Below are 14866 nucleotides of genomic sequence, written 5' to 3'. Positions count from 1 at the left end.
AAAGCTCCATACGCCAATTTGGGACTAATGAGGGTTCCACAGGTTTCCAATGAGGAGCTACAAATTTTTAAGCCACAATAAGGACTAGAGTACTGTATTTACGATGTTGGTGGTTGCCTAGGAACAGATTTTCTGAAAGGAATATTAAAGAGGAACACAGGATGCTCTGGGCTATTTAGTGCATACAAAGCACTTTATTTAAATTAAAGAAGTATCAAGTTGAGAACAGGGGTTTTATTAAATGATAAAAAAAAACGCCTTTCTTCAGTGTCCTTAATACACTTCTAAGACCATGACTCAAACTATATTAGAGATGAAGTGTTATTCCAGATAAAGGAAAGCGGATTTTAGGAGCAGCTCCCTCTTAAAAATATATGGAATACAATATGAATAATATAATATGAATATATGAATATAATTTCAAAGAAACAGGATTATTTGTTCCTTTAATATATTCAAAGGAGAGAATAAATTCTGAATCATCCCAACTTTCGACCCTGGCCCAAACACTTGGAGTATTATCTAGAAACTGCCTGCGCTCTAATGTAATTTAATAGCCAGTAAGCTCAGACTACATTCATTACAGGACAAATATAAGATATTTACTGTGTGCCCTCAATAAGCCATCATACCACATAAATTTCAAAACAGTTCTAAATTGAGTTGAAGAAGCTGCAGTATTTGCAACATATAGGAATACTCTGAAATAGGTAGCACAAGCTAAGTACATTTTTACTGGAATTATACTGACCTCATCTAAATTTTGGGGAATATAGCCATATCTGAATACCACTTTCAATTTTGGCTAAAACAGGTTAATAGTTAACTTCTTCAAGTGTAATATATATCAGGACTCCAAGGTTTTTCGGCATACGCATTCATGTCCACCTAAAAATGTTTTCTGAGGAATTTTTCCAGTCAATGTGTGAAATGGGCATTATTTCAGTTTTGCTGCAGCGAATGTGTGTTTATACAGTATCTAATAAACATTAGATGGTGAGTGCTCTTGGTAGAGACAGGTAGAGTAAGCCATAATCAACCTATAATGAGATAATATACTGTTTTATGCCTATCTGGGTAACACAAATGTTTGCAAAAAAAAAAAAAGGTGAACGTCCAAACTGATGCCAGAGGATTGACTGTCAGCACGAATACAAATGGTAATAGAGGTTAAACACTGTTGAGCCTCCCGTTCTCTGGCCAAAACTGCTCGATATTTCACTGTTCGTTTTTTACTACAGCTCATTATACAGTATCATTACCCGTGAATAAAATGCCAGACCAAACTGAAACTTTGTTAAAACTGTAAAAAGATAACTACATTCCGCACTGGCGGTATTGACATTGGCAGAAATCACCACGTTGGAGTCCATGTGATTGCTGGCGTGATGTGAAACATTCAGTAGTCGATCTAAGTTATCAGATAACCGGAAAAATCCCGTCTGGCTCGAGTGTATCAGCGTTTGCTTTATGGCTCCTACCACCTGAAATAAAATTTTTACACCATCAGGCACCTCTTATAATTACTGTGTTTGGTGCTAAACTAGTTCTCCTTGGATGACAGTTTTATCATAAGAGTTGTTGGATTGCTTCAGAGGGAGGAATACTTTTTTTTTTTTTTTCAGAAATACTTTTAAAATGCATGTGGGAATCCAATAGAAATTATCGCCTCTCAGAAAAGGCTCTTATTCTCACGACCATTACACCACACCGTCAACACCAGCACAATCTAATCCATACACGCAGACCTGCACAATGTGTGTCTCATTTTGGAGGGGCAAGAAAAACAACAAAGAAGTACAAGAATTCCTCTTAAATGAGTTTTGGAAGAAGGAAACAATTTGCTCCAGAATGATTTCACAAGAGAACAATTTTGGGGGGCTCTGAGATGACAAGGCACTGGGCGTCGGAGCTGACACCGTGGCACAATGTGCCACTAATGACTCATGCTGCACTTTACCCCTTTTCTGTGTCAACGCTGCTGTTATTCCAACTGCACCAGGGCACACACACACACACACATATATATACATACATATATATATGTGTATGTGTGTGTGTGTGTGTGTGTGTGTGTGTATATGTGTGTGTGTGTGTGTATTTATGTATGTATGAATACATATATACGTATGTATGTATGTATGTACGTATGAATACATATATATGTATGTATGTGTGTATGTATACATATATATTTATATTTATTTATGTATTTTTATATATATATATATATTTATATATATATATATTAATGATATAAAAGGTGCATGCTCCCTTGTGAAACTTTGAGCCTCTTCAGCCAGGTGCTAAATACATTTCCATTAGACTTAACAACAAGTCAACCTACCAGAGTGGTAGATAGACCCCGGCCCTGCCACACATCAGTGTTCAGTTTCTCTGTCACACACTGCAATCACTTGCGTAGCTAATGAAGAGTCAAATGGCATCTGAGCAAAAGCGGACACCACATTTATGACATACGCATCACAGGCTGTTGTAATAGTCGTAAAGGTCAGCTTCCATGTCTTAGAACAAGGTCGGAGGTACTCTGACGCACGCTTCCTTATAAACTTTATTTCCCACCAAGAGAACACAAACTGGACCCGTTTCAACGCTGATCAACTCGCCATTATCTTCAGGTGCAAGCAGAGAGGACATCCATCCATCTGTGCTCCTGCGCTGACTTACCCTCGATGATGCGCTGTTGCTGCTGCTTGATTTCCCCAAAGCCGAGACCCCGCGTCTCCTCTGGCTCGTTGATCAGCCAGGGGTTCGCAGAAACCCCCGACCTCCCCCCGCCCGTCATCAGGGTCGACCTGCGGAGAATTACGTTTGAAAAAAAAAAAAGAAGAAAAAAAAAAAAAAAGGGAAAAGAAAAAAAAAGAATGCGCATCTGTCAAAGGCCCCTGCACATTGCAGTGCTCTGCTGTCAATCGGTGGTTACACGCACACGTCAAATGGACACACATCATCGACTTCGTGTACGCAAATAAACACGGGCCTGACTCTGGGCTGTTTTAAACTACACATGTTCAGTTTCTACCACAATCACATCTGTAGCACTTATGTGTCTTGGCCAAGAAATTTTCTGCAATTGAAATAACAAATAGCATGACCCACTTTAGACCCTCTAAGATCAAAAGACCTGTATTTATTTGTTCATTTCTGTCTCTAGTCCATGGGCACATTTTTAAAGGCTAAAATAGACTTATTAAGTATTGGAAAAATAGGGAGGTAGACTACAAAGCAGGATTACTCATTTAGCTGGATAACATTACGCCAAAAGTCAAAACTAATAGGAGAAAAGGTAGGAACATAGTCATCATAGAGCCTTCGCTCTTTGTTTAATGTTATGCGGCTAAATATGAAATACTGTTGTGTTGTGTATCACTCAGAGTTTGACTGGATGTAAACAATGTTGGTTAATCACTCTCAGACTTAAAGCTTTAGTCAGAACATCAAACTGACTGCTCTGTGGTTTCACACTATTCTTAGAGTAATTCTCGAAAATGGCGCAATACAGCTGCAGTCATGGACTCATGGTCTTTTCTAGAGAAAAAAAAAAAAAAAGACTTCAGTGCTGACCATCGTGGTGTCATCCGCTGGTCACGGCACAGAGTTGCCGTGGAGACTTAACCAGGGAGAGCGGAGCAGCACAGGTGAAAAATCTGAGGTTGAAATGAAACTTTCACAACTGCTCCTCACCGTCAGAGACTGAAGGTAGACGGTGGGGTAAACCTTGGAGTCCTGATGTTTTTTTGAGTCAATCAACAGACAGGAAAAGTAGCGTTTTTTTTTTTTATTTCAAGGTCTTTGATTTTGGCATAACTGCAGTGGCTAACATCCGTTGTAACGTCGTTGCTTATCGACAATGGAAAACATCAAACCCTTCTCCTTCTGTTAGTTCAGGACCAATGAGCCTCCATTTGAGTTTAAATTTGAGTTTAGAGGTCATTCACCTTGACAAAGGCGTGGCGTTCTCTCACCTCTTTTCCTCTGCTGAAGCCATGTAAGCACTAAAGAAATCTGAGGCTCTTTGAAGTGCTGTCTTTGCCCATGTCCAAACTGATACTAATCTACTAGCTGGCCGGACAAGGGTGGGCAGCCTACGCTAATCTTTCTGACATGTTTGGCAACTCTCTCACTGCGCGGGTGAGTCTCCGCTTCCTCCTGTCCAGGTCGGCAGTGTGAAGATTAAATTTTATCCAATTAACCACCCGCCAAGTCCGCCAGTTTAATCAGACAAATCGCACAGAAGCGTCACAGTAGAGTGCGGCTGGCAGAGGGGTTGCGACTCCATGGGGCCCTGATTTAACTAATTACAACTTCTTGCATCATGATCAAATATAAAGGAGAGGATATTGAAGGAAGGCGGGGGGAGGACGGGGGGGGGGGGGGGGTGAAGAGGGGCAGGGGGTCAGGTGCTCCGAACCTTCAAACGTGTTCCTTTTTTGCTTGATTAGAGGCTAATCTTCCACAAATGTATTGTTTCACGAATACGATAAGCCCCACTTATCCCCTTTGAAAAAAAAAAAAAAACCCAGAAATATCTCAGGTTATTCAAGCAAGTCTAATATCTCCTGCTACCAGCGAGAGACCACACAGGGAGTCCTCATCCGGTCTCTCTCTCTCTCCCCACCGAGCAAATTCTTCTCCATAAAGTTTCAAACAATTTTTCGATCATTTCGACAACTTACAAACAGCTATGTCAGATGACTGAGTAAGCAAGCGATATAATTCATTAGCTGGCATTTGATTTATTTAGCCTCAGCCCACCAGTGCGACATTAATGGGATCTATAAAAGATTAAAGCCCCCCCCCCCACCAATATGGGGCCCTCACAGGGAATAATCCAAACAAGAAGGGCAGTAAAAATGTACAAAAGAAGCAGGCTTAGATCAGACACATAAGAGTTCTTAAGCTGCCCTAATTTGATCAATCACTTGATTGATCCTAAATTCCTCCACTCAGCCTCAACGTCACCATGCATGAAATCAAAGTACGTGTCAACTTTCTGCATTAACCTTAAAATTATTTATGAAAAGTCCCTGATCCCTGCTAAATGAGCCAGTTCAACATCCGCATTTCTATTTACAGGTGGGGGGAGGGGGGGGGGGGGCACAGGAAGTCTGGGTCACCATTGTAGATTTTTCGGTCCAAATACATGTCAGGTGGGCAGGTCAAACATAACACAAACTCTCTCCCGCTGCAGTGTCAGGTTGTCTTAGATTAAGAATAATATTCGGGGGGGGGGACTTCCAGTGGTGCCAAATGTGTGATCAGTGGTGGAGCACGTCCAGAATTCTACCGTCAGATCTCTTGGAGAGGGAAGGGAGACATCCGCTTACACACAGGACCAGACAACAGAATCAAAAGGGACAGACCATCTCGGCCCAGTGTTTACCACCAATCCTTGTGCTGTCAGAACCACATCGGAAGCATTCACTCCAATCGGCCTCCCAGCGCCGTGCGCTTAAATGTGAAAAAGCAACGTGTGGAAAGCCTAACACTCAAAAGAGAGGCTATTGAGGCTAAGCATCGGTTTAATTTGTAGAGCTGCCGTTGAAAATGCATAAAACCTTTGGACCAATCGATGCAACTTTTGCTCCGACCTTCATTAGGTTCATTCAGCAAGGGGGTAAACAACGTTGAGCGTTACTGCCACAGTAGGAATCACATGAGCACTATGTCTATGGGTACATATTCATAAACGTTAATGAATGGTTAACAAGTAAATACACCAACACTCCCACGTCAGACAGCACAGATCTTTCACTGCATCAAAACTATCTCAGTCCCGAGATCTGGCACCTGAATAGGTCTTTCATATTTAATATGTCTATAAAACAGACATACAAACACTGTAAAAAAAAAAGCAATCAAAAATTCCTTCAAGAATTAAGAAAAGAAAAGAGATTTCACGAATTGATAATCACAGTAAATAAGCATACTAAAGTCCATGAGGCTCAGTTGTGTGTAATGAGTAGATCAAATAGACATCACTTTGCTGTTACTCAATGAGTTTCAAATAGACTGTAGAGCCATGATCTCTTGCCTCACTAACTGTAGCAATAGCATATTTCCATTCTGTATCATTGCACATCTACAATCTTAGTCAGCTAAAAACAATGATTGATGTGACATCATTCTTTAGAGAAGCTGGTAGTTGAGGAAAAGATGGAGACGCTTGCGAAAACTGTACCTTGAGGGCTCAGGTTCCGTAATATCTCCACGGAAAGAGGCATTCAGCTGCTTTTCTCTGGTCACAAGGTCATCGACCAGGTTCTGTCGTCTGTCAGCCTCTGACTGCATTCTGATTTTATATGTTAAGGTTCACACAGACACACACCTGATTTGAATAAATTCTAACATTCCTGTTATTCACATAACACTCAGTGTCATTTATTGACTCAAATATTTGGGTGGGGGGGGTGTGAACATTCATCAGCTTAATAATAATAATAATAATAATAATAACAATAAGTAAGAGAAAACACAAAAGTATTAGGCATTCTACTCTTGCGGACTTCACAACGTGCTAGTTCAGACACATGGACGATGTGCTACTAGATACTGCCCTCTACAGGTGACTGCATGATAACACTCAGCTCATCCCTCTCATCTGACTTACTGTGGATGCTTGATCTCTTTACATTAATGAGCAATTGAAAGCGGCATCAAAGTCAGATCTCTTCAACAGCAACAACAACAACAACAGCAAGGCTTATTTAGAGCCCGATATCACTGTTTAAAGTCTCAAAGGGCTTTACATGCCCTCAACAAACAAAATTGTTACAGAAACGTTATTTTCAGGCAAATAACTAATTGTTGTCATTTTCTGGAAGTGCTTTAATCAATGGTTATTTTACACATGGTGGTAAATGCCATGACTTCTCACACTGTGACCAATCACTTTCTTATTTAATTTCTTACTATGCGCAGGAACAGAAGGATACATGCGCCGTTGTGAGGAGGCTCTGATTAGAGTCTCTCTCAACTGTGTTATGTTCTGTTTCAGCTTCTGCTGGGATGCTCGAAGGGTCATGTTCAACTACAACACAGTTATCAATACAGTTACTAATACACTTAATTAAGTTATCAATACAATTTTTAATACATTTATTAATACAGTTAATATTGTACATTGTACGTTGCACAAGAAAGTATCTGGTTTAACTGATTATGGTATTTTGATTAACATGAAAGGGCACCTATTGTGAAAAACTGATGAGAAAGTCTAGTTCCAGGGGCCAAAAAAAGCTAACAAAGGAGCACAGAGTACCACAGTGCGTGCTTAACATTAGAGAACAGAGAGTGAAAAGTATAGAACGTCACCTTTGCTGGGTTTCCCCCAGTTCTCTGTTGCTTGTTTCGTTCATGGATATTTTCTGCAATTTCCTGGGCAAGGCGGCATGTGGCATCATAGTTCTGCAACCTGTAAACCAATCGTAAATTAGTACTGTCCTTTCAAGTTAAACAAAACTGTCTCCTCCCTCAAATGGTTCAAGTACCAGAGATCACTGTAATACGTTTTACTTGTAATAACGGTTCGCTTCAACCCTGTTAATTGAAAATGTCGTTCAAATAATCAAAACTGACTGCTTACAATCACAAGACTGTCACGCCATTGGTGATCCTGTGATACAAATTTAGCTTGAAAGCTATCTAGTCATTTAAAGAAGTTACACTTTAAGCAGGGAATATTTTGACTGTGAAATAATGTACGCCACAATCAGTGAATGTAACTTGGGTATTCTTACTCCGGAACGAATACTGGGCACCACTGTATTAAAAGGCCCATATTCTGATGTTTTCTAATTCAAATTAAAGAACACAGTAACATCAAATGGCTAGTTCGCTAAGCACGCCTGCGAGTCACAGTTTTCGTTTGAACTTTTTTATCTGCTTCATTTATTACAAACAAAGTATCACTTACCAAAGATCTTGTGACATTCTGCTGTAAGAGTTAAAGTGTCTAGGTTTGTATTTCTTTCGCTAGTAGACAGTCTTTCAGCTAGCTCTCTGAGCGAAACTGCACAAACAACGCAGATTCTTCCTGTTTGGAATGACGTCAGAACGATGCTCCATAAGGGACAAACTTTCCCTTGCTTCTCACTCTGAACCTTGTTTCGCACTGAACAAAGGACCAGGGCCTGAAGCACTGAAACACTGAACACTGCCATTGCCGTTGCTTTCTTGCATTCCCAGCAGTGTCTGCTGTTATGATATCTCTTAATCTAAAATCATAACTTGTTTTGTTGACTTTCTTGAATGAACAGAGCAAAGAACAGCTGTTTTTTTTTGTTATTCATCATTTACTTGAGAAATGTACAGCAGGACCTTTATGACAAAAATAGATCTTCAGTCGTTTTTCATCAGAAATTCTTTATAATCATTAAATATCTAATAAGGAAATTAAGTGCATCTTGACTCCATCATGTTACAGTTAACCCATATTTAAAGTCAAATTTTGCTGAACTTTCTGTTTCGTGACCAAACACCATGTGTTTGGACAGAAACAAACCAAAAAGAAAAAAAAAAGGACAACAGTGGAAGAAACATTAACATTTGCCTAATTCTTGGAACAAAGTCCCTCATCCAAAAAAATTTCATGTTTTATGTAAACATATGCTATGAATTATTGAGTTGTTTTGTTCCACTTTTTAAACTTATGCATTTGAAACAAAGTGGATTAGATTTGGATAAGTAAGGATATTATTCTGGAGCCCACAACAATCTGTGATTTATGTTATTCCTGAGGTATGTTTAAAATGATATGAATCACCCATGCATATAGACAATCAAAAACAGAGAAACGGTGAAAAACTGTAACATAAAACATGTCTAGCATGTCCAATGCATCTACTTACACAATATGACCTAAAGATAGATAGATAGACAGATAGACAGATAGATAGATAGATAGATAGATAGATAGATAGATAGATAGATAGATAGATACACAGATACATATATACATAGATAGATATAAATATATAGATACATAAATGGATTTCTTCTATTTTTTCTATAGCAGTTAAAAATATTGCTTGCTTGTGTGATTGAAAGTCACATTTCATAATTGATGGTGAATACCATACTTAATTCTGGATAAAACTACATGCTATTCTGTAAACTGTGTTAACATCACAGTATGTAGTAGTAGGTGTCCTCCAAGAAGATATCAAGCAAAGTTGCCTGTCTTAAAATGATCTTCCCTATTGCTGTTGGGTAAACACCACTGACTACTGCTTAATGTGAATAGTTGAGAACATTCCAGGAATTAGCGTGGTTTACCTTTTCCATGTTGTGTACAAATATACAAACGCGACACCACCATCTGAGAAAGTCACCTGACATTTGGTCCCCATGCTTGAACAAAACTCAGGGCACACCCCTTGAAAACATTATTTCAGCAAGTCAGAGAAGCTCACCGAATCTTTTCTGACAACTACTGACAGCAAATATGCTTGATGTCTCTTCTAACTGTAAATTTGCCGGTTTGGGGTCTATGAATATAGGCATCTCAGAAATGGACAAAGTTTCCATAAGGCAAGAACCTGTTGCTAGCTGTGGAAGGCTGCGATCCCGTTCTTTATACAATTCAGATGACCCAAAAAGTTCTCCAGGCTCAGCCGAAGTGGACAGGAGTCACATCAGGCCACGTTCCAGATCTTTCTACAGTTTTGAGACCTCTGAGGAGCTTAGGGAGGGTAATTTCACAAGATCTAATGCAATGAGACAAAGGACAAGGTCTCTCTTACAGAATGAGGAAAAGAAGACAGAGAAGGCCAAAGAAAGCACAGCGGCAAGGCCACCATCCAAAAGATCAAAAGCAAATTCAAGCACAAATCCTAACAAAGACCTGGCTGGTAAGGATTTTTTTTTTTTCTTTCTTGCACTTGTTTTCTTAAATGGTATCTTATGGTTATGCTATATAGGTGTAAGGTGGCAAACTGTAGCCCATCTACCATACACAGTTTGTCAGCAATCCTCTGCCCTGTTCATCAACGGTCAGTTTCTGATCACAGGTCTGTTGTTGAAAGGTTATTATTTGGGTGGAAACCCGTTCTCAATGAAGCAGTGACATTGACATGGCAGTGGCACGGTGGTGAGCGTCACACTGGTGCAAGCCTGTCAGGCACAGCAGCATGTCTGGGGTTTTTATGCTCATAAGCATCCCCACTGGATTGAGAGTGGTCTGCCACTCAAAAATATCCAGCCAACAGCAATCCTGTGGTCAGAAACTGACCACTAATAAAGGGCAAGAGAATGGCTAATACAAATCGTGCATGTCGGGCTGACTACAGCATATCTGCAAGGTAGATGTTTCTCAAATATATGTGGCTTATAAGTGTATTTAATCATTAAAATATATCACTACTCATTTGTTGTCTTTAGCTATCATTATCATAAATCATAGATGAATTACGATCAATATTTGTACATGTGAAAGAAGGTCGATACGGTTGTAAGGTTTTTTTTTTTTCTTCTCCCTCACACAGGGAGCAGAGGCAGTTTAAAAAATGTTCCTATGATGACCATCTCTGAGGCAGACAACTGGGAAATCAGCTCATGTTCAGGCATGAAATATGGTCAATATGTAGACTGGGAGAAAATTGACCCAGAGGCTGCTGTGCGTTATCAGAAAATCCTGAAAAGTGACCATAACGAACTAAAAGCAATGGGCCGCTCAGGCTACTGGGCCATGCCCCACACTCTCAGAGCAAAAGCATACAACCACATCATTCAAAGCATCAGCGGCAGGTCTCCGACTTCCGACGCAGACGCGTACCATGAACTAGCCAATCGGCTCTTTGGGGAACACAAGATCAGCACACACCCCTTCCCAAGCTTCATGGAGGATGGTGAAATCCCGAGGTACTGCCTCAGCAAAGCCGGCCTGAACTCGGTGAAGAAAGTCTTGCTCTGCGTAAGCAAGCACGCTCCTGATGTCAGCTTCTGCCCCATCCTTCCATCTTTGGTCTCACTCCTCCTTCACTTCAGTGAGGACGAAGCCATGTGCTTCCACAGCATCCGCACACTGGTGGAGTACAAAGATCCAAAGAAACGTTACATCGATCAGACCTTCCTCACTTACCGTGCCTCTTGCATGACCTTTGGTGACCTGGCCAATAAGTATTGTCGGGGAATTCGCAAACTTATTGCGAGTTCCTACCAGAACCTCTTTGAGTTCTACTCTGACTGGATCATGTGGATCTTTGGTGCCCTGCCGTTCACATACGCCATCAGAGTGCTGGATGTCTACTTGATGGAAGGCTATAAAATGCTCTACAGGGTGGCTTTGGCACTGCTCAGTCTATATAAGGTCTCTGTGTCTTCCCGGGTCGCCCATGTTGATGATTTCCGACAAGATATGAAAAGCTTTGTCCAGAATGTAGCACGACACAGCACCACTGAGGGACTACTGAAGAGGGCCTTTGACATTCTGCTGCCCACTCGCAGGGAACTCAACTTTCTCTTTAATGCAAATAAGGATGCACTAATGCACAAAGGCATGCACCAGAAAAGGTGCGGGGTTTGTATGTTTTTTTTCCATTTGTATATTGCAGTCTACTTGATCTTACAATACATGTGATAAATAATGCAATATTTCTGACTTTATCATTCATGTTGCTTTCTTCATAGTTCTTACCAAACTGTGGACCTTGGGAACTTCAACTCTGCTGTTGTGACTAAGACAGAGATGAGAGTTGTCTGGGCTTGGATTCCAGAGCGTTTTGCTCTCTTCAGTCCTATCCGACTGTACAGCACCAATGACCATGGCAGAAGCCTGGCTACGTAAGACCTTTTTTTCCCCCCTGAAAGTCACAAAGATAGCCAGGATTTTACAGAGGCATACAGGATAATCAGCAAATATCAGTCAAGAATGTATTATTAATTACACATTAATACAGGGCAATATTGTGATTTTGAGAAAGATTAAAAAAGAAAAAGAAAAACAGCAACAACTTTTACCAGCTTGTTTTTACTATCAGCTTAGAGAAATTGCTTTGGGTACTAAACAGTGGATAAAGATTTTTCTACGGGCAACACCATAGCGTGTCGTTACCTTCAGAGTGGACATTTCGCTCATGCGTAAAACATGCTTTGTACTTACAAAGACCTTTAGTAAACCTGGCCCCTTAGGTTCGATTATATAATGGTGAGAGAGTGTTGCTGGTATCAACATGTTTACATCAACCACTTGCAGTTAACTACTCTTCCATCAGCACTCAGATAGTAAAAATACACACACAAAAAAGATAAAAACATTTTTTGGACCATTGTGAGATGTAGAAACATGAGCTACTCTGGTGTTTGCTATATCCTTTGAGACATATTTCATCCTGGGCTGTACTACTTCCAAATATTGTGATATCTTGACACATTTTGAAGATTTTGAAAAATTCTTTTTTCTTTATCTGGGATGTTGATGTGTCTTCCTTAAGGGTAAACTTTAAATCCTCACTGGAGATGTGTTATTTTTTGGTGTTTCCTTTTATTTTTTTCAGTATTTTGGCACTCTAAGCGAACTTTGATGGTTGTTTTGTGAGACCATTCTCTATTTAAGCTCTAAACTCTGATCTCATAATCTATCAGCGATGGATTTTTCTAAAAGTTTTTGTCATTTGGTTCTCATGAACCCCTATCTTATCATCCTCTTAGGACACTAACTGTCAATCACTTGTTTTTTTTCAAGGCTTTATTCTCAAATCGAAGGCCACAAACCTACTGTTTTGCTTCTGAAAACTGTGGATGAGGAGGTGATGACTACTCTTTTTTTTTTTTTGCATTCCCTCATTAAAGTAGTGCTACAATGCACTTCTATCTTTAAACCTTATGTTTAATTCTGTGACTTCACAGGTTTGTGGTGCTTACCTATCATCTGACTGGATACAGCGGAGAAATCAAAAGGACGGACAGAGGTTCTTTGGGACTGGGGAGTGTTTTGTTTTTACTGTGAGTGAAATTCTCATCTGAAACTGACCAATGATGTTATGATATGCTACAAAATATGCTTGATTCTTTTCCAACTGCCCTTGTCTTCGAGGAATGTACTGTGAGTTTGACTTGTAGATGAATGACTCCTGATGGAGATACTATCTTTCAGTTGCGGCCGGGCATGGAACGCTACCAACGAACTGTGCTATACATCTCCGGAATGTTGGGCAAGATGGATTCTTCACAACAGCCAGGAACCACCTCCTCTTCTTCCTACAGTTCCATTTCTTCCTCCTCTTCTTCCTCCATGACTGAAACAAAAGTGCCCTCAGGGGCTTCCAGCACTCCTCCTTACCCAGTGTATCCAGCTTCAACCCCTCAGGATCCCAGAATCCCAACTGCGTCCTTCACTAGCTCTCAGCTGAAGAGTGCGATGTTTATGGCAGGAGATGATCAGAGGCTTCTTGTTGGTAAGCACTTAGTGCTTAAATTTAATATTTAAAAGTATGATCACTTTAGACACTGCATTTCTTGAACAGAGGAGGATGGGCTCTCCCTATTGAGTCTCGGTTCTTCCCAAGGTTTCTTCCTCCTATTCACTGCATTAGGGAGTTTTTCCTTGCCACTGTTACCTTGGGCTTGCTCACTGGGGTTTTAGGCACTGATCACAGTAAAGCTGCTTTGAGACCATTTTGATTGTAAACAGTGCCATACAAATAAAATTGAACTGAATAAAATTGAAGGTTAAGTAATAAATGAATTCACAAAACAATTGTAATTTGTTAAAAAAAAAAAAAAGAAAACCCCTCAAGACCAATTCACTTACACCAATATTATGTAAAACAATAATGAATTAATTTCATCCTCACATTATTTATGTATAGTCACCAATAAACTGTATTTGCTTTTTTATGTAATAGATTAAAAGAGATCTTTTATGAAGGCATTTCAGGACTATATTGCCCTGATATACTCTTAAAATAATGGGCAGTCTTTCTGAACAACTCTAAATTTTTCCAAAGAGTTTTCCATGCAAATGATAGGGACATGTAGCCTTTTCTCTCAAATGGAAACAGCTCAGAGGTGGTTTGCTATATCGAAGCAATAAACAGTCACTTTGTGTCAACATTACCACGAATCACCTGCCAGTACGTGATAGAGAGAGCAGCTGTGGTATTTATAGTACATACTAGACAAGACTTGGACTGACGTCAGTTAGTCTGTGTTTTGCCACAGGTGGTGACCGGGGCCATGCACTGTGTCTCCCGGCCGACCTGACGGGAGGCTACACTGAACCCTGCGATACCTTTGAGAGCCCTCCTCTTTGTAAGGCTTGCTTCCGGATCCAGTCCTTGGAGGTGTGGGGAATCAAGGACTGAGTCTCTTTATCGTTGCAACTGAGTTTGTAAAAGAGGATTGGCGGTAGCACAAGCTATGCTGAATTGTCCCGACGCTGTCCCGATCCTTGAATGCACAGCACATATCAGATGCACTTAATACTTTTGTATAACCTTAACGTACATGTACATTATGAATCATATAAGAAGCATTTTAGTCACTATTTTTGCATAATGTTCATATCCATCCATACAGTAAATCACTATGTTAACCACTGACACTTGAGAGTGGGCTTTATTTTTTAGGCAGGCTACTTTGGCTTGGATTGTTGAAAATATTGAACATTTGGTTGAACTGCTGCTTGATTGCATTAAAAAAAAAAAGGTGAAAAAAAAATAATAAAACGGAGACGCTTATTTTTTTACGTCTTTGACCAGTGATTTTGTCTGCGTGTACATGCACTCGAGTTGATCAACGCTGTATAATCAATTTTGCAGAGGAAATAGCAATAGTTACTCAACGCAAGTTCTCTTTCAATTTGTTATTCGCTCACAAAAACACAAAAGCCAAACTCACAAAGAGT

General features: G+C 40.1%; 1 protein-coding gene and 1 pseudogene across 1 annotated transcript in view; one reads left to right on the top strand and one right to left on the bottom strand.

The window, feature by feature from the left end:
• Positions 1–8029, bottom strand: part of stx8 (syntaxin 8) — a 36659-nt gene extending 28630 nt beyond the window's left edge. The window contains exons 1-5 of the mRNA XM_030782382.1: positions 7937–8029; positions 7336–7435; positions 6957–7051; positions 6203–6313; positions 2689–2816 (exon numbers count right to left, since the gene is read on the bottom strand). Of these exons, the coding sequence (XP_030638242.1) occupies positions 2689–2816; positions 6203–6313; positions 6957–7051; positions 7336–7435; positions 7937–7953 (451 nt within the window). The 5' untranslated portion in view covers positions 7954–8029. The remainder of the gene's footprint in view (positions 1–2688; positions 2817–6202; positions 6314–6956; positions 7052–7335; positions 7436–7936) is intronic.
• A 1503-nt stretch (positions 8030–9532) lies between these two features.
• Positions 9533–14354, top strand: LOC115819279 (TBC1 domain family member 24-like; annotated as a pseudogene).
• Positions 14355–14866: the final 512 nt, after the last annotated feature.

This window comes from Chanos chanos, chromosome 8 (assembly GCF_902362185.1).
Source record: "Chanos chanos chromosome 8, fChaCha1.1, whole genome shotgun sequence".
Classification (NCBI taxonomy): Eukaryota; Metazoa; Chordata; class Actinopteri; order Gonorynchiformes; family Chanidae; genus Chanos; species Chanos chanos.
This window is presented reverse-complemented; position numbering and strand designations above follow the sequence as displayed.